The 21225-nt window shown below is 39.9% G+C and overlaps 1 protein-coding gene across 1 annotated transcript in view; it reads left to right on the top strand.

Moving 5' to 3' along the window:
* SMAD1 (SMAD family member 1) overlaps nt 1-17964 on the top strand; it is a 68366-nt gene extending 50402 nt beyond the window's left edge. The window contains exons 3-7 of the mRNA XM_005864866.2: nt 1018-1275; nt 3901-4017; nt 7211-7432; nt 13146-13402; nt 16588-17964. Coding sequence (XP_005864928.1) covers nt 1018-1275; nt 3901-4017; nt 7211-7432; nt 13146-13402; nt 16588-16731 — 998 coding nt within the window. The 3' untranslated portion in view covers nt 16732-17964. The remainder of the gene's footprint in view (nt 1-1017; nt 1276-3900; nt 4018-7210; nt 7433-13145; nt 13403-16587) is intronic.
* The last annotated feature ends 3261 nt before the right edge of the window (nt 17965-21225 follow it).

Raw genomic sequence — 21225 nt, 5'->3', positions numbered from 1 at the left:
AGACACTCAACACAGGAGCTGCCCCCTAGTGGTCAATGTGCTCCCACGGGGGGAGTGCCGCTCAGCTGGGAGCCTCTCCTGTCTCTGTCTCCGTAGCAGCGCTAAGGATGTCCGACATCCCCCAAGGGCTCCCGGACTTCGTGAGGGCGCAGGCCGGGCTGAGGGACCGCTTCCCCACCCCAACCCCCCACCCCCAGTGCATGAATTTCATGCACCGGGCCTCTAGTGTAAGATTATAATGGAGATGAAAACTTCCTGTCGCCTAGTAACATCATAGTGGTTGCGATGCAGTAGCAAAACGCATTCCTCACATGTTTGTAATGACGCTGGTATAAACAAACCTACTGGGCTGCCAGTCATATTAATGCGCATGCCATTACAGTGTTCCCTGTTATTAAGCGGCATGTGACTATATGACTAGGAGGACACAACTTAAAGTCTGTCCCACAAAATATCCTATTTTGTCCAATTAACTGTCTTCATTGGCATTTGGATTTATACTGTTCACTGTATTTACCCTCTCACCTTTATTCACTTCCTTTTGGTTTAAAGTGAGTTGGGTCCATTTAAAACATGTATGGTGAATAATTCATATCATTAATCGGTATTATTAACTCTTAAATGTCAAATCTTATCAGCCAGGGATATAAAGTGGACTCGTCAATGATGACATATGTATGCTCTTAATTGTGCTTTGGTTTTTAGTAAATGAAACAATTGAGAATAGGGGAGCCATAACTTGTTAACCTACATGGATGTATTTTGCAGACTTTCCCCAACAGCCTGTCACTGCCGCTCATCTTCACCATAAGTCTCCAGTGATTCTAAAGGGACGGTATTTTTTTTAGCGCATTTGTTCCTGAGTGAAAAATGGCTTTTCATTTGGATGGCGCTTTCGAGTGGGCAGCAGGGCAGGGTTCAGATAATTTGTTACGTACAGGTTATGCTGCGACTTTATCGCGATGTTGTTACAGATTTCCATCATTCTCATTTTTGTCTTTTTCTTTTTTTTTCCAGTTCTTCCTCCAGTGCTGGTCCCGAGACACAGTGAATATAACCCTCAGCACAGCCTCTTAGCTCAGTTCCGCAACTTAGGACAAAATGAGCCTCACATGCCACTCAACGCCACTTTTCCGGATTCTTTCCAGCAACCCAACAGCCACCCATTCCCTCACTCCCCCAACAGCAGCTACCCCAACTCTCCCGGAAGCAGCAGTAGCACCTACCCTCATTCTCCCACCAGCTCTGACCCAGGAAGCCCTTTTCAGATGCCAGGTAGGTTGCGCTGTTGGGGGCTGTTCTGTGGTCAGTTCCCGTAGTGTTATCTATCACAGGGTGGGGAGAAGCTGGGGTGCCTGGAGGGAGAGGGTGTCCGCTCTGGTACATGGCCCTGCGCTCCAGGGCTCAGGACCCGACTGGTTGAAAGAAGACCTCGTAGCTAAGTAATAGGCACATGTCTTGTTTTATTTGTCAGGCACAGATGCTCAAATAAGTTTTATGTTTTTATTCTGAAGGGCTTCGAAACAGCTGCATCTTTCTGGGCGTGGCATCATTGTTAACAGTCTTTGCTCTTGATAAAAAGAAAGAGAAAAATAGTGTGTTGCACACATTTGCTTGAGGAGAAACACAGGCTCCATCAGCATCATTTCATACGTGGAATAAAAACCCCTGCTGCAAGTGCAACCTCAGAAAAGATATTTCCTGAGGGATCACAGTCCCCTTCTTAATTAAATTCATTTAAGGGGTGATGTAATCCCAAGAAACATATACTTTAACAACAAAGGAATTGCAACAGATGTACTGGAAACCATCTGCTTGTTTAACTTAGCAAAGACAGAAAACAATTATCCTCCTTTTTCAGACTTAACTGATGGTGTAATATTTATCAGAATAAATGATTAATTAGGACATTTTGTTTGTCAAGTTAATAGGTTAATAAGCCAGCACCTCAGAGAATGATTAGTAACGAATTTCTTGCCAGTAGACCTCAAGAAACATAGTCGAAATAAAGATATACTTGGCATCTGCATACTTAACCTCTATGAACGAGTGGGCAAGCATGTTCATTGGGCCACTGAAATGTTTTTGTTTGTTTTTTTAAGTAAATTTGAATTCGACATCAGTGCGGGTATGTCCTCAAAAATTGAAAAGCGGTCCACACTTGATATTGCTGTCTGTAGTTTATGTATCTATTGCTTCCTTTTATTTTAAGCCTGGTTACTTTGCATTGTTTTGCTTGGCTTTCAATCCAAAACGGTTTCAGATGAGGGTGGGAGATTGACTAGTTTAAAAAATCAAGCTAATAGCATCTGGTGACTTCTATCCACTCCCTTTCAGACCCTTTGTGTGTGATGAACAGGATAATAGGGAGGAGATAACTTCAGAAGGCTTTTGAGCAGTGGCAAACCGGGGTGGGCCCAAGGGTGAAAAACTTGAAGGTTATTGCTTGGATGTACACTTCTTCCCCGGCTGCCGAGGGACGGAGGCTCAGGCCCAGCAGGGGAAATGTGAAGAGGAGATGGGAGGAGGCACTTGTGGGGACGGTGGGCACCTCCGGTGGCGTCTGGTCCCTCTCAGTGGTGCTGATGCCGTGGGTTGCCCATGAGGTGTCACCTGTGTATTTGGAGAAATGTGTTGTCTTTGGTCTCGGGGGAGGCTCTTTGTCTTCCTTCCTGACTGGAAGTGAAGCCAAGTCAGTGTTCCAGGTGCAGGGAAGAAGCCGAATTAAAAGAAGCTGGAGAAGGGTGAAAAAGGCAGCCGGATAAGGTCCCCACAGCCCTGTCTTTGTGCTCCGAGCCCTTGCTCGTTAACAGCTGGACCGTGGGAAGTCACTGGGTGCTGTGATTCAGTCAGTCTTGGAACTCGCTGTGGAACTCTAGTGGAGCCCAGTTAGTATTTGCATTTGAGGGTTGCCCGAGTGGTCTAGGGGACTTACCTAAGTTAGCGTGGGTCCCTAGGGCGAGACTTCGTTCCCTGCTCTGCCCCGTGTGCCCCATGGGCTCACGCTAGCCAGGGAGTAACTTGTTTGGGGGAAAACCATGCTCTTTGTTTAAGAATACAGAATATCTGTGTTACGGTCTTTGTTTCCGAAATCAATATTGTTTGCTGCCTCTTATTTGCCAGTTGGCTATGACTTTCCAGAGGAAACATATATGTAAATTCTGAAATAAAAGATAGCTGTGATAAACGGATTTGTTTCCTCTTCCGCTATTAGGGGTTTTAAAATTAGTGATTATTTAAGAGGGTGGGAGAAGGTGGTCCTGACAGGTCGCCTAAAGTCTTGAAAAATTAAGTTCAGTCAGAAAGTTGAAAAAAAAAATCTTAGGGGTTTTAAAATTAGTGATTATTTAAGAGGGTGGGAGAAGGTGGTCCTGACAGGTCGCCTAAAGTCTTGAAAAAATTAAGTTCAGTCAGAAAGTTGAGTAATGAAACTCAGTGGTGATTCCTAAGGGCCCACAGGTTGCATGCAGGAGACCCTGAAGCCCCTTTCGTTGAGAAGTCCTCTAGAGCCTTCAGAGGTCTTCCATCTACCAGTGCGAGGGAAATGCAGAGGCCCGCTCAGCGTGGGTTGTACCCAAGGTGGTTTAAATGCTCGTCCGATTGTGTTACAATGGCACCATCCCAGACTGGCAGACCACTTCCGGGACTAGCACTCAGTGCTTTTCCTCCCCCTGAGTTTTGACTAAAATTGTGTAAGATCATGAGATGGTAGTAATCTTCAGAAAGTGCACAGCAGTCCAGCGTCCGGAGCCTCCAATCTTCAGAAAGGGTGGTGGGAACAGCAAATTAATCTCTTATGAATTTCAGGACAGAAGAGGATATATATGTTTTAAGTGTGTGTGTTTATTAAGGATTTAAGAGTTATGTTTTTTTGGTTTCTTTTCTTTTTTTACTTTGTAGCTGATACGCCCCCACCTGCTTACCTGCCCCCTGAAGACCCCATGACCCAGGATGGCTCTCAGCCAATGGACACAAACATGATGGCTCCTTCACTGCCCCCCGAAATCAACAGAGGAGGTAAATGAATTGCCGCTGATTCCCTTTTGAGAGTCTCAGGTTTATCTGCCCAAATGTGGCTTTCTCTCACAAAATTGCATTAGTCTTTAAAAAGATAGCTATTTGAGGAAGACAGAACACAATAAGAGGCTCTGCAGAAACAATTCCTTGGGTTACAGGTAAGTCTTTTCTGTGAAGAACAAACACACTGACTTAACTAATGAAGGCCTACGTGTAATTGAGCAGTCATGTTTAGAGCTTCCATACTTAGTAATTCTGAATTGGTGAAAAAAGAGTATTTTTAAGTAAAGGACAAAGGGGCATTGAGAAATGATGATCATAACAATATTGAAGTGGAGTTTCCACGGGTGATTTCCAAAACTAGAAGTTCATGTCGCAAGGCTTTGGAGAAGGTTCTTTTGTAGCTGGGATAGATAGTGATCAACCCCATCTATTTCCCAGCGCCTCCCCGCACCCCTCCATGCACAGGGCAGCTGGCACAAACCAGTACGTTCGCTTCTTTCTTGCTTTTTGTGTTTGTTTCTAACCTTGCTGCTAAAAGGAGTTGAGGCGCATGTCTTTCCTGTCTTCACCCGGAAGAGCTCTAAGCAGAACGAAGGTTCTTTGTCTCTCAAGTAGAGGGCGGGTCTGTTTGCAGCTCTGCATACTCCTTGGCCATGACATAGGGGAGGACGCCATCCTTCCTCCAGGGCTGCAGTGCCAAGTCGAGTGGCTTAAGGGAGCAGGGAGCCCAGGTAAATGAGTGCTGGGAAAGTCTCTGAGCATCGGTAAGAAGTCACGGCACGCTGTTGAGTAAAGCTGCTCCCACAACTTCTCATGGAGGACAGTGCTGCACAGGTGCACTCGGCACATGGCCTGGGTCATCGAATTTGTGCAAACCTTACACACATTGGAGTTGAAATGCAATTCGATGACTAGATATGTCTTAGGTCATTCTCATCAACTTTATAATTAAAATTGAGGACACCTCACACTTTGTCAGACTTGCTTGTATTTTTGAAGTTCTTAAAATTTGATGATAAACTCAACCTTTCTTAGATGTGCAGTGTGATAAACTGGAATGTACACCTTTTTTGTTGGCTCTGATGATCTCTAGAACATCCTCTCAAACATATGATTATGAGCCAACAAAGGTTCTGGTTGGAGAAAAGAACTCCTGTCTCACACATCTTTGGGATTTTTATTTGGGGATCAGGATTGCAGGAAAGGATGGCATATACAGTTATGAGCATGCTGACCTGTAAATATTATTGTTAAGTCTAAAATGCCTGATTTCAGGAAATTGACCTTTAAATTGTTTTAAAATATTTTCCTTTAAATAGCTTTAAACATTTTCTCCATTAGAATAAGTTTATAGTTAATTTTTTCATGAGGAAGGAACGTTGGCCTTCTTTGTTGCTGTTGTTTAATTTGGAGTGGTTTTCCTAGAGCAGGGGTCAGTACACTACAGTCTACAGGTTAATTCAGACTCTTCCTGTTTTTATAAATAAAGTTTTATTAGGACACACTGTGTTCATTCATTTCATATTATCTGTTGCTGCTGTTGCACTACTAGGGTACTGTTGAGTAGTTGCCATAGAGACCACATGGCTTACAAAACTTTTCTGGCCTTTTATAGAAAAAAAAAATCGTCAACCTCCAACCTAGATGAATGTATTTTCAACAACACTGATAGTTGATAAAGCCTTCTGTTAATAATGTTGCAGCCCTGTTTAAGATTTGACACTTGTAAATCACTAGAATTTTGCTCTTTGAAATATAGCAGATTGACAAGGGATAATTGCTTAGCAAACATGTTTTCAGCTCACCCACTTCAGTGTATAAAGCAGTTAATGTTTGTGTGGTTTTCTTTTCTTTTTTACTAAATTTATTGGGGTGACATTGGTTAATAAAATTATATAGATTTCAAGTGTACTGTTGTCTGTGTCTATGAGTTTTTGTTTTTCTTGTTTGTTCATTTGTTGCTTTCAGTTTTATATCGCACAGGAGTGAAGTCATATGGTCCTTAACTTTTTTTGTCTGATTTATTTTGCTTAAGCATGATATTCTCAAGATCCATCCATGTTGTCGCAAATGGCAGTATTTCCTCTTTTCTGTGGCTGAGTGGTTTCTTAATGATCATTTTCCTTGTTTTCTGTACCGAATTCTAAAGTAAAGTGCATTTTAATATTATGGAGGTTGATGTTAAGAACACAGAAGTACTTGCCTCCAATTCGGATTTTCTTTCCTTTTTTTTATGATTATATATTCAAGACCATAAACCTCAGATCATTACGTACTGGCATGCTGGCTCTATATGGTTTGTATTCCTGGAATCTCTAATGCAGTGGTATAAGAGGTTTTACTACAGAAGGAACTTATCTTTAGAACCTTCTAGTTGCAAATATTTAGAAGCATGTTCTGTTTGGAGATTTGTTAGTCTTAAGAGATTTGACTTAACAAGCTGCATCCTGTCAGTAAAGTTGGGTAATTTCCATTGTTGGCCCATTCTGGGAATGGAGAGACAAAACACACCTGCTCTGCATGACTTAAAGCAAATATAAGGAAGTTAGCATGAAATCTGGATGAGAGAGATATGATTCATTCCGTGCGAGTTGGCCAGCTGGCACGATTTCTTCCTGAGTTTGAGGACTGGAGCAGAGCTGTAGCTGTGATGGTTATTGGCAACTTAACGTGAAGTAAAGGAACTTCTTATCAATAATTAGAAACTGATTTTCATTGCTCTGGAAAAGCATCGGCATGCTAAGGCTCGGTTGAAAGTAATTCCTTTCCGTGCCAGCACCTTTGGCATATTTCCCGTCCTCTATTGTTCTCTCCCCCCTTGTTTTTTTCAGCTCACTTACCACTTGTTGCCTTTCTTTAGATGGTGAGCCAGGGTCTGTAATGGGGGTAATTTCCATTTTGGCATATTACAGAGCATATTGTGAGTGTTCCGCACACGCTGTGGGTATGCTTGCCTAGCTGGCATTTTGGTTATCCAACAGTAATTAGAGAAAATTATTTTCCAATGAAAGGACAATGTTGCACTTAGTAAGGAATACTAAGACATCATAGATACACTCCATACCCTAAAATAGCAGTTGCTTCTCCATATCTTCATTCCATGGTCCTGAGCCAATGTTACAACACAGTTTCAGTTTTTGAGAGCCCCGGGCACCCACCGTGATTCACTATGAGCTTTTCTCTCTTACAGATGTTCAGGCAGTTGCTTATGAGGAGCCAAAACACTGGTGCTCTATTGTCTATTATGAGCTCAATAACCGCGTGGGAGAAGCGTTCCATGCCTCCTCCACCAGTGTGTTGGTGGACGGTTTCACCGACCCTTCCAACAATAAGAACCGTTTCTGCCTTGGGCTGCTCTCCAACGTTAATCGGAATTCCACTATTGAAAACACGAGGCGGCACATTGGAAAAGGTGAGTTTCCACTTTAACCTCTTTTGTCTGTTGTGTTCCTGTCCCCCCAGAGCCTCTTAGTCTTTCCTGTAGCAAAACTAGTGTGGCAACGCCAGATAATGTGTACTTGCTTCAGTTTGTAAATATTTTCCCAATGCGCATTACCAGGAAGTCCACCTTCCAGTCAGCGATTTCTGTGGCCGACCCAGGCGTGATAATTAGTCGTCATTAGCAGAAACAGTGATTTGCTGTTCGGGGGCCCTGGTCTATCTTGTGTTTTGCTGCAGAATAGGATCGCTGTTAAAAAATTACTTACCACCTGAAACGAAAAGCAGATTAAAATAAGTAAACCTAATGTATGTCAGACGAATACCATAACTCACTGAGGAAATAAAAAGAATGAAATAATCCCAAACAACTTAGGAATAGATAGTACCTTGCTATATATCCTCAGTCTGGGCAGGTAGGGTAGCGTGATTGTAAGCAAACCCTGAACTGTTTGTAGTAGACTTGATTATTTAGTAGCAATATGAATGAAACAGTTCTGAAACTTTCAGATTCGATTATAAGATTGATACTGAATGTGTGATGTTGGGAGCCTGGGTTTTCACTGGGAAATAAGAGACGTACACGTGTGGAGGACAGCAAAGAAATGAACCCTGTGGAAGTATCAGTGTGAAATCATAATTTTAGTTATGTGTGTATGTGTGTGTTCATACATGTTTATGATCTCATGTATATGTGTGTGTGTGTGTGTGTGTGTGTGCGCATATATAGATGCATCTGTACATGCAGATAGTTTCTGACCTGTCTGCTTAAAGGGCCAACAGGCTAAGATACCCAGGAGCAATAAACACATCTGGTGAGACACCTCTAACACCATTTCCCACTCAGAGGAACCACAGGGCTTCTTGGAGAAAGGGCTGACTCCAAGGCTGGGACAGACAGGCACCAAGTGAGCCTGGAACATTCTGTTGTGTCAGAAAGTAAAGAAATGCTTAAGAAAATGATGGGCGCATGTCACGGGAGCCAACTCTAGGATAATTTGAGCACCAAAATAACTAAGTAATGAGTTTCAAACCACTGAAAAGCAATAGCAATCCAGAAATCCATGCCAGTAATGAATCGATAAATGAATGGGAAGGCTGACTGGTAAATGTAGACTGAGTGCTAGAGTTGGACAGTCATCACGTGGTAGCCCTCCGGAACACATCCATGGATCCTAAAAACAGAGAGAATTTTTAAATGAGAATCAGGATCTGTGCATGGTCTTAAAATGTTTCCTCACAGACAGCCCATTTGTTTCAAGGGAGAATAAAGATCAGTGATTACGCAGTGGAGGAATTGGACAACATCTTGACTGGGAGATCAGAATGATCATCACCAGTGAGAGACAGATGGGTATCATATACCTCCAGATGTGGTACCCTGAGAAGGAAACATCACCTATGCCGAGTTCCAGCTGAGAATGCAAATCTGCACCTAATAATCAGGAAATGTCAGACAAATCCCAAATAAGGAGCATCCTGTTCAAAAGGGTGAGGAGGGACTGTATTCTCCCAAAATATCAATGTCAAAAGACAAAGGTGTGAGAATGTTCCAAATTAAAGGAGGCTAAAGGCATACGATAGCTCAGTGTTATAACCTGACCCTGGATGTGATCCTGTACCATCCAGGGAAAACATATTATAAAGGACATTATGGGGATCAACAGGCAAAATTGGAATAAGAGTGGTAGATTAAAGTGTTATATCAATGTTAAATGTGCTGGCATTGCTAATGTATGGCGCCTGTGTAGGAGAACATCCCTAGGCTTGGGAAATGCACACTGAAGTATTTAGGAGTAAAGGGCCATGATGAAATACATGGCTCAGGACGAAATTTTATTTACACACATACACACATACACACAGTGCGGCAAAAGTAGGTTTACCATGGTAATACAATTAAATACAACCATAATCTACACTAATAAAAGAGAAACATACAAATTGGTGTCACTCTGCTATGCCCACCAGCCAATCAGAGTGACTATGCAAATTAACCCAACAAAGATGGCGGTTAATTTGCATATGCAGGCTTGGCGCGAAGACTGAAGGCTCCGGCCGGAGTGAAGACTGAAGACTGAAGACTGAAGAGGCTTGGCTTCTCTGCTGCGGCCAGACCAAAGGCCTGGGTCCCAGGTGCCGGAGTAAAACCGGTGCCGGCAGCCAGGGGAAGGAAGGCCTATTGCGCAAATCTTCGTGCAACAGGCTTCTAGTTAAAAAATAATAATACAAGAATAAACTCGGGTACTCACAACTGTAAACCTACCTTTGCCTTACTCTGTGTATAAATATTGATCTAAAATAGTCCTGTGCTAGAATAGATATATGTATATGTATGTATGTATGTATGCATGTATGTATGAGTAGGTGTGTATAGAAAAATAGAATAGAGGGATGTACAGATGATAAAGCATGTGGAGTAAATTGTCACAATAGATAAATCTGGATGATGGCTATATGGCTTTGATCTGTTTTCCTATTTCCGTGTGTTTGAAATTATTTCCAGAGTAAAGGTTTTTTTTAAATGACCTATGAAATTTAGAACAGTGGATCAAATTAAAAGGTTATTTAATTGATGCTTAAAAGACATTTGAAATAAAGTTTAACATTCAATCCTAAAAAAAAAAAGCAACAACTCTCAAAGCAGGAATCGATAGATAGTTCCTTAACCTGATTAAGGGGGGAGGAACCCTAAGCTACACATGTAATGATGACATGCTAGAACTTAGCATACAAATACCTTTCTATGGCTGTAAACCCCTGAGATTGCAGATAAACACAATTTTGCACACATTTGGGACAGAGGGACATAGTTTTCATTACATTCTAAAGTTGGCCATTGCCCCAAAGTAGTAAAAAGCCATTGTACTCTGGGACATTCCTATTAAAAATTAGGAAGAAGATGAGAATTCTGGGAATGCTGTTATTTAAAATTGTTCCAGATGCCTTGACTATTGTGGAATTACAGATAATGGCAGTAAGCCAAAATGATCATTATTTGCAGATGATATGATTAATTAATTGGTTGCTGATATTCTTAGGATAGATTTTGGGGGGGATAAATTCTTGAAGTGAAATTAGTAGGTCATAAACTCGATATACTTTGCTAATTTACTTTCCAGGAAGCTTTTATTAATCCACTTGAACCATAAGTTTCTGAGTGCCTTTCCTTCTTCGCCCATATGTCAGTATTACTTATGGTCATTGTGTCGATTCAAATGATATGATTGTTTATCTAAAAACTTTCAATAAATCTGTTTTTAGAAATTATATGTCAGTTTCCTTTAATCTGGCAGTAATCAGTTAGAAAATACGCTAGAAGGGGAAATGACATTCCCAATAACAACAGAAAACACACATTTTTTGCAATAATCTGAACCAGCAATATATAAGATTTATGTTAAGAAAATCAAATGTTATTGCAAGAGAAAGAAAATTTGAATAAATAAATAGGCATTCTGTGTTCCTTAAAGAAAAGGCCTAATATTGTGAAAATATTTTGAGGATATTCATTCTTCCTATACTTTAAGACAATCCATGTCAGAATCACAATGTAATGTTTTTTGAAAGTTGGAAAATGCTTTCTGAATATTATAAACAAGTGAAAATAGCTAATTTTTTTTTTTTAGTGGGAGAGTAAAGAAAATAGACTTGATGTTAGGGTTAATAAAACATTATGAAACTACAATTAAATCAGTGTGTAGACAAAACAGTGGAATAAATTAAACTCAGACTACACAGTATTTTAAAATTTAATGTATGATAAGATCAGTAGAGTATTCTTCTAATGGGCCTGCAGTAACAATGCTAGCTTTGGGGTGAGGCTGGAGGGAGAAACCCTGACCTCATTCCATATATGCAAATAGATTAATGCGCTGAACTTTTTTTTAAAAAAGGCAGACTATTAAAAAGTTAGGAGAAAATGTATTTGATCAGAGAGAGAGAAATTTTCTAAGCATTTAAAGCAACAGAAAAGACCACAAGGGGTTTGACTACTTAAAGATTTCAAACTTCTATAGGTTAAAAAAAAATACATAGACAAAATTAAAAGGCAAAGGACTAATGGGGAAACAATTAAATTATATGTGCAGTTCATAATAAATAAAAACCCTAGAGCCCTGGCAGGATAAATATGAACAGTAAATTCATAAGAGAAACACAAGTGGCTAATAAACATATGAAATCATCATATCAGCCTCACGTATAAATTAAAACAGTATTGTTTTTCAGCTCTTAATTAGGGAAGTGTTGTTTTGTTTTAAACTCAGACTCAGTACTGGCACGGGTGAGATGAAAAAGGTACCATACACTGCTGGTGAGCAGGGTGTAAATTGATGGAAGCATCCTGGAAACTCATTTGGCCGAGTGAATCAAAAGTGTTTAATCCAATGATTTAACTTCTAGGATTCTCTCCTAAGGGTATTATAAAAAAATGATCCAGAGACATTTATCATAGCATTCTTATAATAGCAGAAAATTAGTGTGAACACAATGGTCCAGTAATGGGAGAATCATTAAATAAATGTTGTATCCCTACAGTCATGTAGATATTTCAGATGTTTGCAAAGAAAGTTTAATGATCCTTAAAACCTCATACAGTGTGTCACACTGTTAACAATTCTTGCCTCTGGGTCACTAAAGAAAGGAAACTATTGTCTGCTTTATATTTTGTCTCACTTTCTAAATTTCCTAAAATGAATATTTGTCACTTTTATAATCAAGGAAAAAAATAAAAACAAACAAAAAAACACAGAACACACACTTAAATTTTCTCTGCATCAGACAGAAAAATGGGCTTTTGCTCCAGCCACTATTGAATTGTTGCAGAAGTCTCAGCTGTTGTGTGCACACGTACACACAACACAAAATATTTCCTGTGAGACGGTGGTTTTAGCATTGACTAAACCATGCCAGAGTTACCTGCAAGGTAGCGAGATCACTTAAAGCCACATGGGATGGGACTCTGTTCTCTGGGTGGCCTGTAATAATCTTCCTAACTGGTGTGGGGCTTCGTCAGAATGGTTTTTTCCCCCTTTCCTTTTTTTAAAAGGCTGGGTAAGATCAATTTCCTACACTCCTGGCACTCTGGATCTCACAGGAAAAGGTTCGGAGCAGATGGTAGTTCAGTGAGATCAGATTCCACACAGTTTGGATTATTTTTCTAGTGTGTGTTTTTTTTCCGGGACCTTACATCTGACAGCTCTCAGCCATACTTCCTCCACCTGTGGTTTCCTAGTTCTTTTACGTCTCGATCCTCCCTTCTCCTACCCTAAACATTTTCAAACAGTTCAGCTGCAAAATAAATGCTAACAAGCTGGTGTGGTGAATCTGTGCAGGATCCCTTAATAAAGTCCAGCTTTATTGTGCTGTATTTTTAAAGCAGGAATTGCTTTCAATCCGTGGCCAAACAGGGCATTAAACACTTATCAGAATGAAATTGCTGCACTCTATTACAGAGTTTTAAGAGACTTCGTTATATTTTTTTCTTAGAAACCTAGACGTGCATGTTGACATATAGGCACTATATTGACTAATACCGTTAACTAAGATTCTATCAATTGTGCAAGACTTGGAGAATATCTATTTATCTAATTAGCCAAAGTTCAGATCCATCTATATTCATATGTTGCATAAACTCACATGCTTTTCAGCTGTAATAACTGACTCTGTGCTTTGTCTTCCCACAGGAGTCCACCTTTACTATGTTGGAGGGGAGGTATATGCCGAATGCCTCAGCGACAGTAGCATCTTTGTGCAAAGTCGGAACTGCAACTACCATCACGGATTTCATCCCACTACTGTGTGCAAGATCCCAAGTGGGTGCAGTTTGAAAATTTTTAATAACCAGGAATTTGCTCAGTTGTTGGCACAGTCTGTGAACCATGGCTTCGAGACCGTCTACGAGCTCACAAAAATGTGTACTATACGCATGAGCTTTGTGAAGGTGAGCGAGCTCTGACTCCTCCGGTGGGGGTTTAACACACCTGTGCTGTGCTTTCTCCCAGTATATCAATCTGTCTCTTCTCCATACATGTCCGTGGAGGCCAGCTTGTTAGCTAGGCATTTTTAAACTTAAACAAGGATGTCAGTTATTAGGAGAATATAGCAGGTCCTCAAATAATGTCATTTCATTCAACCTAATTTTGTTATGGTATTGTCAAGACACCATAGAAACTTAACTCTTGTTTATATCAGTTACCCTATGAAAAATTGGTCATTTCACTTAAAGTCACAGAACATTAAGAGAGGACTTCCAGTATCATTGGATTATACGAGTGTGTGTGTTACATGTCAATAGTAGCAGGCTTTAATGCCTTTTCCTTACTTGAATAGCACTATTTTAGCTATGGTAATACCATTAGTAGGTTATGTATTATACTTAATATACATAGTTTAAATGCTTGGTTGTCTTATAAGATCAATTCAGTCAACACACCCCCTTCCTTTACTTTTCATTCTGTGTTTTTTATGATGGTAACACCTCTTGCTTTTGTTTTAACAATAAGCAAGCAGTGTTTTTGTAAAAATAAAGGTTCATCACACTGGGATTTATTTTCAATTGGTCAGTTTTTTTAGTGGTTCCAGTAAACCCTATGAATTTTCTTTTAATTCAAAAGTTAATAAGGCCTTTGCCCAAAGATAAATAGATGCCTTGGCTCTAAGACTGTATGGTAAGGTAGGAGGACGGAGAAGATGAGGGACTTTGCTCACAATAATTGATCTCCTTGCTGCCTCCTCTTTTACCTCTGAGAAATAAAAAAAATTTTAAGATGCCATTGAAATGTAAAACATTTAAGTATCTGATTCAGTTTCATGCGTCAGTAACTTATTCTAGTGACTGACTGCCTTGTGGCTGAATTCTCAAAGGTAACTTTTTATCCTCTGTTACCTTGAGAAACAAAATTAATTATATATTTGGGCGAGGCAACCACCTTTCATGTCCTCTCTTCAGAAGCTCATCTGACTTGTTGTTAAACCTGTTCTGTAATGTGTTTATTACTGAGGGCAATTTGGGAAACTGACTGTGTTAATCATCTTGTGGATCACAGATATCCTTCCCCAAGTATCTTTTTTACCTACTTCTTTGAGTTATATTAGCAGATTTTCAGTGTGTTCTCTTGGTGTTGTTTTTCTCGAAACGTAATTCCACAGCACTTCATTGCCGAGTCTGGTACCTTTTTAGTATTAAAAGAGGGTGTGTTTTTTTTACCTTTTGAAGAAGTTTACCTATATGTTTTGTACCTATGCGACTACAAAGACCTTCCTTGTCCACTGTTAACATTAATATTCAATTTTTTACTTTGATTTTGGCTAAAATGAATTTTAAAATGAGGACAGTGCTTTTCGTTTGCTGTTTTTGTTGATAAGGAGGAAAGAATCCCTCGAGAGGAGGTGATCCAAGGTCTAGCTCAGTCTGCCATTTTAACGATGTGGTTCAGGCACAGGGGTTTTTTTTCTGATCTTCATGGTCCTCATCTTTAAAATGGGTGCATGGAGTCAGGCATTGTGGTAGTCATGGCTGAGGTCCCTGGGTGAGTCTGTTATTACTGAAGGACCACTCTACAAGAATTTCTGACTCTCTTGCTCAATTGACTTTTTCCTCAAACTCATTTCATGTTGATTACTCAATCAATTTTAATTATTTTACTTTTACACATTTTTAATTATTTACTTTTACACACGTCAAAACAACCTTTACACTAATAAAAAGTGTTAAAACACAAGGATATGCATTAAAAATATATTAGAATTTATTCATTTAGCAAATACTTTGAACACTTTTCCAGAGAATTAACACAGAGATGGAAAAGTACCTAAAATCTCTAGCTTCAAGATGCTTATGGCCTGGTGTATGTTTAATTATAACGTGGTAAGTGCTGGAATGGAGAGTTATATAAGATATAATGGACATAACTGGGAGTCTGGATTTGGAGAGTTAAGGATAAATAAATCTTGTTTTAAAACTCCTGCTGACATGATAAAGGGCAGCGGGAGTCTGGATTTGGAGAGTTAAGGATAAATAAATCTCCTGCTGACATGATAAAGGGCAGTGGCTTATATATTAGCAACAAAAAATGTTCACTACCTTGTTCTTTATCATAAAGACAGCATACTTTGCCCTCTCACACTTAGCATCTTAGGGGAACAATATAGAACATTTTACTAATATTAATAGCCAGTCTTATACTATTTTTAAGGTGATCAGTTTTGGACTTTAATACAAAACATATATTTTATAAATTATTTGCACAGTAAACTCCCCATATCTGAAAAATCCAAGTCAGCTCAGGTGAACAGGTATTTCTCTAGAGCTTTTGCTTTGTGCCAATCACTCAATGGATGTTTGAGATAGAAGATAAGTAAGATCTGGTCCCACCTTCAAAGATAGAACCCAATCTATTCTGCTATTCCTCACGAAACCAGGATTTATCAGAATGTCATATTCCGTTGGCCACCACCCAGTGAGTTACTCATCATTGCAATAGCAAAATGACTTTTCCCTTCTGCATAGTGGCTTTCTTCTCTGCAGCCTTAGTGTCCTGATTCAGCGATCCTGAAGGTACCTGGCAAGCTCCCTTCCTGTACAAATGAAAATGGAATCCATAGATTCAAGGCAATGATTAGGTTTCAATAATAGCTTTTGGATACTTACGTGCTCCTGCCAGTTTTGCTTAGAGATTAAAAGCTCAAGAGCCCTGTGTCCATAGGAGGACCTCCAGTGGTTGAATAAGAAGGAACAGAATGTCAGTCTGTCTCACATACTACCTTTTTCCTTATTTTTTTTGGCGATAAAGTGAGAATTTAATAATATCTATTACAATACTATTAGTAACATAATGGGCAATGAAAATGAAAGTTTAACACTATTAAAACAGCCTTATAATGTATTCTAAAACTTTTATTCCCCAAGACCAAGACTTATTAATCCAGAATCCATGGATGGGCTTTGGGGAGCTGGGAACACACCCATTCCCTGAAGTGCCTGCCAAATTGTGTGTTTGTGCGCCCAAGCATTCGTCTTGTGGAAAGCATCCATATTTTTATGTCTGATTATGTGAGCTCTTTTTACTTAATAAGTTTAACCACTGAGTTAAGCAAGTTAAATGACCTCCTACATGTTGTTTCTAGGGTTGGGGAGCAGAATACCACCGCCAAGATGTTACTAGCACCCCCTGCTGGATTGAGATCCACCTGCATGGCCCCCTCCAGTGGCTGGATAAAGTTCTCACTCAGATGGGTTCACCTCACAATCCTATTTCATCTGTGTCTTAAACGGCCTCAGGCTTCTGCCTCTTGAAAACTGTTGAGCCTTGCATGTACTTGAAGGATGGATGAGTCAGACACGATTGACACCTGACAAAGGAGCCTCGATAATACTTGACCTCTGTGACCAATTGTTGGATTCAGAAATTTAAAAAAACACCAACAAAACACCTTGGTAACATACTGTTGATATCAAGAATCTGTTTAGTTTACATTGTAACATTCTGTTGTAAAAATCACCTAAAATGCATACTTTTAGCAGGACTTTGTGTATAGTTAAAGGAGAGATGGCCAAGCCAGGGACAAATCAATTGGAAGACCGGTCCTAAGAGATTCTTTTGTGTTTGGCACTTTAAGGTCATCGTTCGGCAGAAGTTTAGCATTAATAGTCTTTCTGAAGTGTGTTTTTATCAGGTTTAGAGCCCATGTGGAGTCTTCTTTTCATGGGTTTTCATAATATTTTAAAACTATTTGTTTAGTAATGGTTTTTTTTTTAAGTAATGGTTAATCTTGATGATATACATAGTAATCTTTCTAAAATTGTATGCTGACCATACTGCTGTCAGAATAATGTTAGGCATATGCTCTTTGCTAAATATATATGTACAGAATATTTGGAAGCTAAGAATTGATTAGACTAGTGGCTTTAGGAGTATTGGAGGGGGTGGGGGCGAGGGAAATGACAACTACAGATGTAGAATATACTGTAAAAATTCAGTTTGTTGCTTTAAAGAAACAAACTGTTATCTGAATTTTGCTGTGTTTCCATTTTTTAGAGATTTTTATCCTACTTTTTTTTTTTTTGCATCTTCTAGTTCATTCGCTCCAAAAAAACAGTTATGCAGCTGGTTAATTCACGTAATTGTGAGAGCAAATGAATAATTCCTGCTATTCTGAAATTGACGGCAAAAATGTTTCAATACCAATTGTATGGAATGCTTGAATTTAATAAACAGTTTTTATGGACTTTACAGTTCAGAAATAGGCTTTAATTCTCAAGTGAATTATTTGCCAAACCTAGTAACTCTGCTAACTATTTGGAGGATTTAAAGAACATCCCTGCTTAAATCCATTTTAGACTTTTAAAACTTTTTTGTACTATGTTTGGTTTTATTTTTCTTCTGCTAATCTTTTATATTCACTATGCTCTCGTACAATGAGTACTTTTATTCCAAAACTAGTGGGTTTTCTCTACTGGAAATTTTAAATAAACCTGTCATTATTGCTTACTTTGATTAAAAATTTGTTGTTTCCTTTTTTCACACACTAGATTTTATGATCCATAAGATTCACTACTCTCTAGAGGGATTTTCTCAAAGATTCTTTGCCAAACATAACAAACTAAATCACTGCCATAGAGACAAGGATATTGAATCATGAAGAGAACAGAGTTGCTTTAAATCAGAAAAGAAAGGACATGTGGAACTTTAAAAATTAAGAAAGAGAAATTAGTAAAACCTGGAATTCCTAATCTAAATGTATAAAGTTTTTTATGTGATGAATTATAGCAGCAGCAATTATTGGTGGATGCCCTTCAGTCAACCAAAAGTATCCCCAATTTCTAAACTTCAGGTGAGATGCAAAGGTGGCTGTGAAAGGACATAACATTGGGGAGGAATGAAAGCCAAAACTGCAACAAATCAAAATGATCACAGTGGGTCCTTAACGTCGTTTTGTTCAATGTCACTTTGTTATAATGTTGATGCAATGCTGTAGGATCTTAACTTTTGTTTATGTCAATTAATCTCTGGTAAAATTGTGTTCATTATATGCCATTTTGCTTGACGTCACAGGACTTATTGACATTAAGTGAGGACTTGTACTTTTGCAGTCTTCTTGGCCTGGGATCCTATCTCTCCCATCCTCCACCTCACCTCCCTAAACAGAGTTTGCCTACAAAGGATGCAGATTTGAAGACTTCAATTCTTCTTTGGCCAAATAGATGCAACTTGTTCTCCTTGACATTTTTATGTCTCTTTCCCAGAATTATTACCAGCCCCCCTTATTCCCTAAACTATGACTCAGCAGAAATGTCCACTGCATCTTACTGTCTCCGAAAACATCATGGTGCAAATGGGGAAAACCCTGAATAGAAGACCTACATTATAATACAAATTCATGCGTGTCCCTGCTGGGTCACTCCGCATCTGTGAACCTCCATTTTCCTTATCTGTAAAATGGAGATGATGTTGTGTTCTTACCACAAAGTTGAGGTGAGGATCTACTGGAAGAAAAATATGTGTGAAAGTACCTTGGAAATACAGCTGCATGTAAGTATAGGGTCACTGTTTTCTTGAACCCTCCCCTGTACTCTGTTTTTCCACTTACCTGCTACGTCATTCCTAGTACAGGTGATCTGGTTCAATGGTGGTGATTAGTGAGTATAATAAAAGAAGGATCAATAAATTAAGACTATTGGACTTTAACAGTAAGGTGTAACTGGAAATTGTCTAAAAATAAAGAGCTCAGGTGAGGATTTCTCACCCTTTTCCTAGTGAACAGCTATTGCACTGACCTTGATGAGATAGTTATGCCAGTTAAATGCATGTGGCAATGCTGGTAGCTTGTAGATCTACCAGATAAACTCCAAGATCATCCCATAGATTGAAACATACTAGATTGGGCCTTAGGAGCTTGCAGCATGATGCATAAATCAGCCCTTTTACGCTCAAAGGCAATTACTTGTATATTTGGTAAGATCTTAGTGAAGACCATTGTCATCAGCCATAGGAAGCCATTAAATCTGGAAGTTTTCAATTAAAGGAATGAAAAAGTCAGAGCAACTATTTGAAAAAAAAAAAAAAAGCAGCTAGTTCAAACAAAACCAAGCAATGTGAACTGTTTCGTAGCAGATATATTATCAGCAACTAAGAAATGACAGGGTGATAAGAAGTGGGGCGTTCTGGAGCCACCCTGGCCTCACTTTGTCAGCTGGTAGTAGTTGACCTCGAACAAGTTTCGTGACTTTTCTGCACCTGTTTCCTGATCTGTGAGAATAGAGGCAATAAAGCCTATCCTATGACATAACTCCATATAGATCATTTCTATAGATAATTTTCTTTTAATCAAAACAATACTTGCTTACTAAAGATTTTTAAAGTCCAGGAAAAACCAGAAGGAGAAATTAAACGTCACCTGTACTAATCCTCTATGATTAGTTTATCCTTGAACTAGGTGATTATGACCACTTAGTGTAGATATTTGGTGTGCTGTAGGAAATTCGGGTCCAAAGGTTAGTTTTAGTAGTTCCGTTTGTTAAGCCGTTGGCACCAATCCCATGCCAGCCACTGTGCAAGGTGATAGAAGTGAGAAATCCTCAGACCTGCCCTCAAGGAGCCTGCGCTCTAATGATGCTCTGTGGGTCGAGACCCCTTTGGCGGTCAAACGACCCTTTCACAGGGGTCGCCTAAGACCATCCTGCAGATCAGATATTTACATTACGATTCATAACAGTAGCAACATTACAGTTATGAAGTAGCAACGAAAATAATTTTATGGTTGGGTCACAACATGAAGAACTGTATTTAAAGGGCCAGAAGGTTGAGAACCACTGGACTAGACAGTGACACACTACTATGTCCGCAAGGGCACAGAAGGGATCATAAACTGGACCAGAAGAGGAAGGGAAGACTTTTCAGAGCTAAGTGTTAGTGGTTAGTGTGCTAACTAGGAATCTTGCGGGCAAAGGATGGGAAGGGGAAGATGTGTACCAGGCAGAATGTGGGAGAGCCTGGCACCTTTGGGAACAGTAATGCCATCTACCTGGAGTATTGGGCAACTAATGATGATGGTAAATGAAAGAACGGACGGGTGGGGGCCAGGTCATTAAAGATCTTGTGTATATTATACTAAAGAATGGGATTCCTTTTTTTTTAATATATTTTATTGATTTTAGAGAGGAAGGGAGAGGAAGAGAGCGATAGAAACATCAATGATGAGAGAATCATTGATTGGCTGCCTCCCGCACACCCGCTACTGGGGATCGAGCCTGCAATCCAGGCATGTGCCCTTGGCCAGAATCGAACCTGGGACCCTTCAGTCTGCAGGCTGACGCTCTATCCATTGAGCCAAACCAGCTAGGGCGGGATTCCTTTTTCCCCTAGGATTTTGGGTCCTAAAGATCTGAACCTAGAAATGGTTGAGGTCACCCAGGGATCAAACAGTGCAGGGTCCAGGAGAGAATTGACAGTGAGGCACACATCCTATATAATAAAGCTGTAATATGCAAATTAACCCTCACACCCTCATAAGATGTCTGCCTACGAGCGGGCTGGCAGTGGAGTTAGTGAGGGACAACCAAATGACTGAACAGCAGGCTGCATGGGCGACCAAACCAGCAGGAGGGTTAGTGAGGGACGACAAACGACTGAAGAAGCAGGCTGTGTGGGGTGACCTGGCCAGCAGGGGGATTAGTGAGGGATGACCAAACAGCAGGCTGTGTGGGGCAACCAGGCCATCAGGGAGGGCAGTTAGGGGCAACCAGGCCGGGGGGGGGTGCAGTTG

Source organism: Myotis brandtii, unplaced genomic scaffold, assembly GCF_000412655.1.
Source record: "Myotis brandtii unplaced genomic scaffold, ASM41265v1 scaffold192, whole genome shotgun sequence".
Lineage (NCBI taxonomy): Eukaryota > Metazoa > Chordata > Mammalia > Chiroptera > Vespertilionidae > Myotis > Myotis brandtii.
Note: the sequence above shows the minus strand (reverse complement) of the source record. Positions and strands in the feature narration are given on the sequence as shown.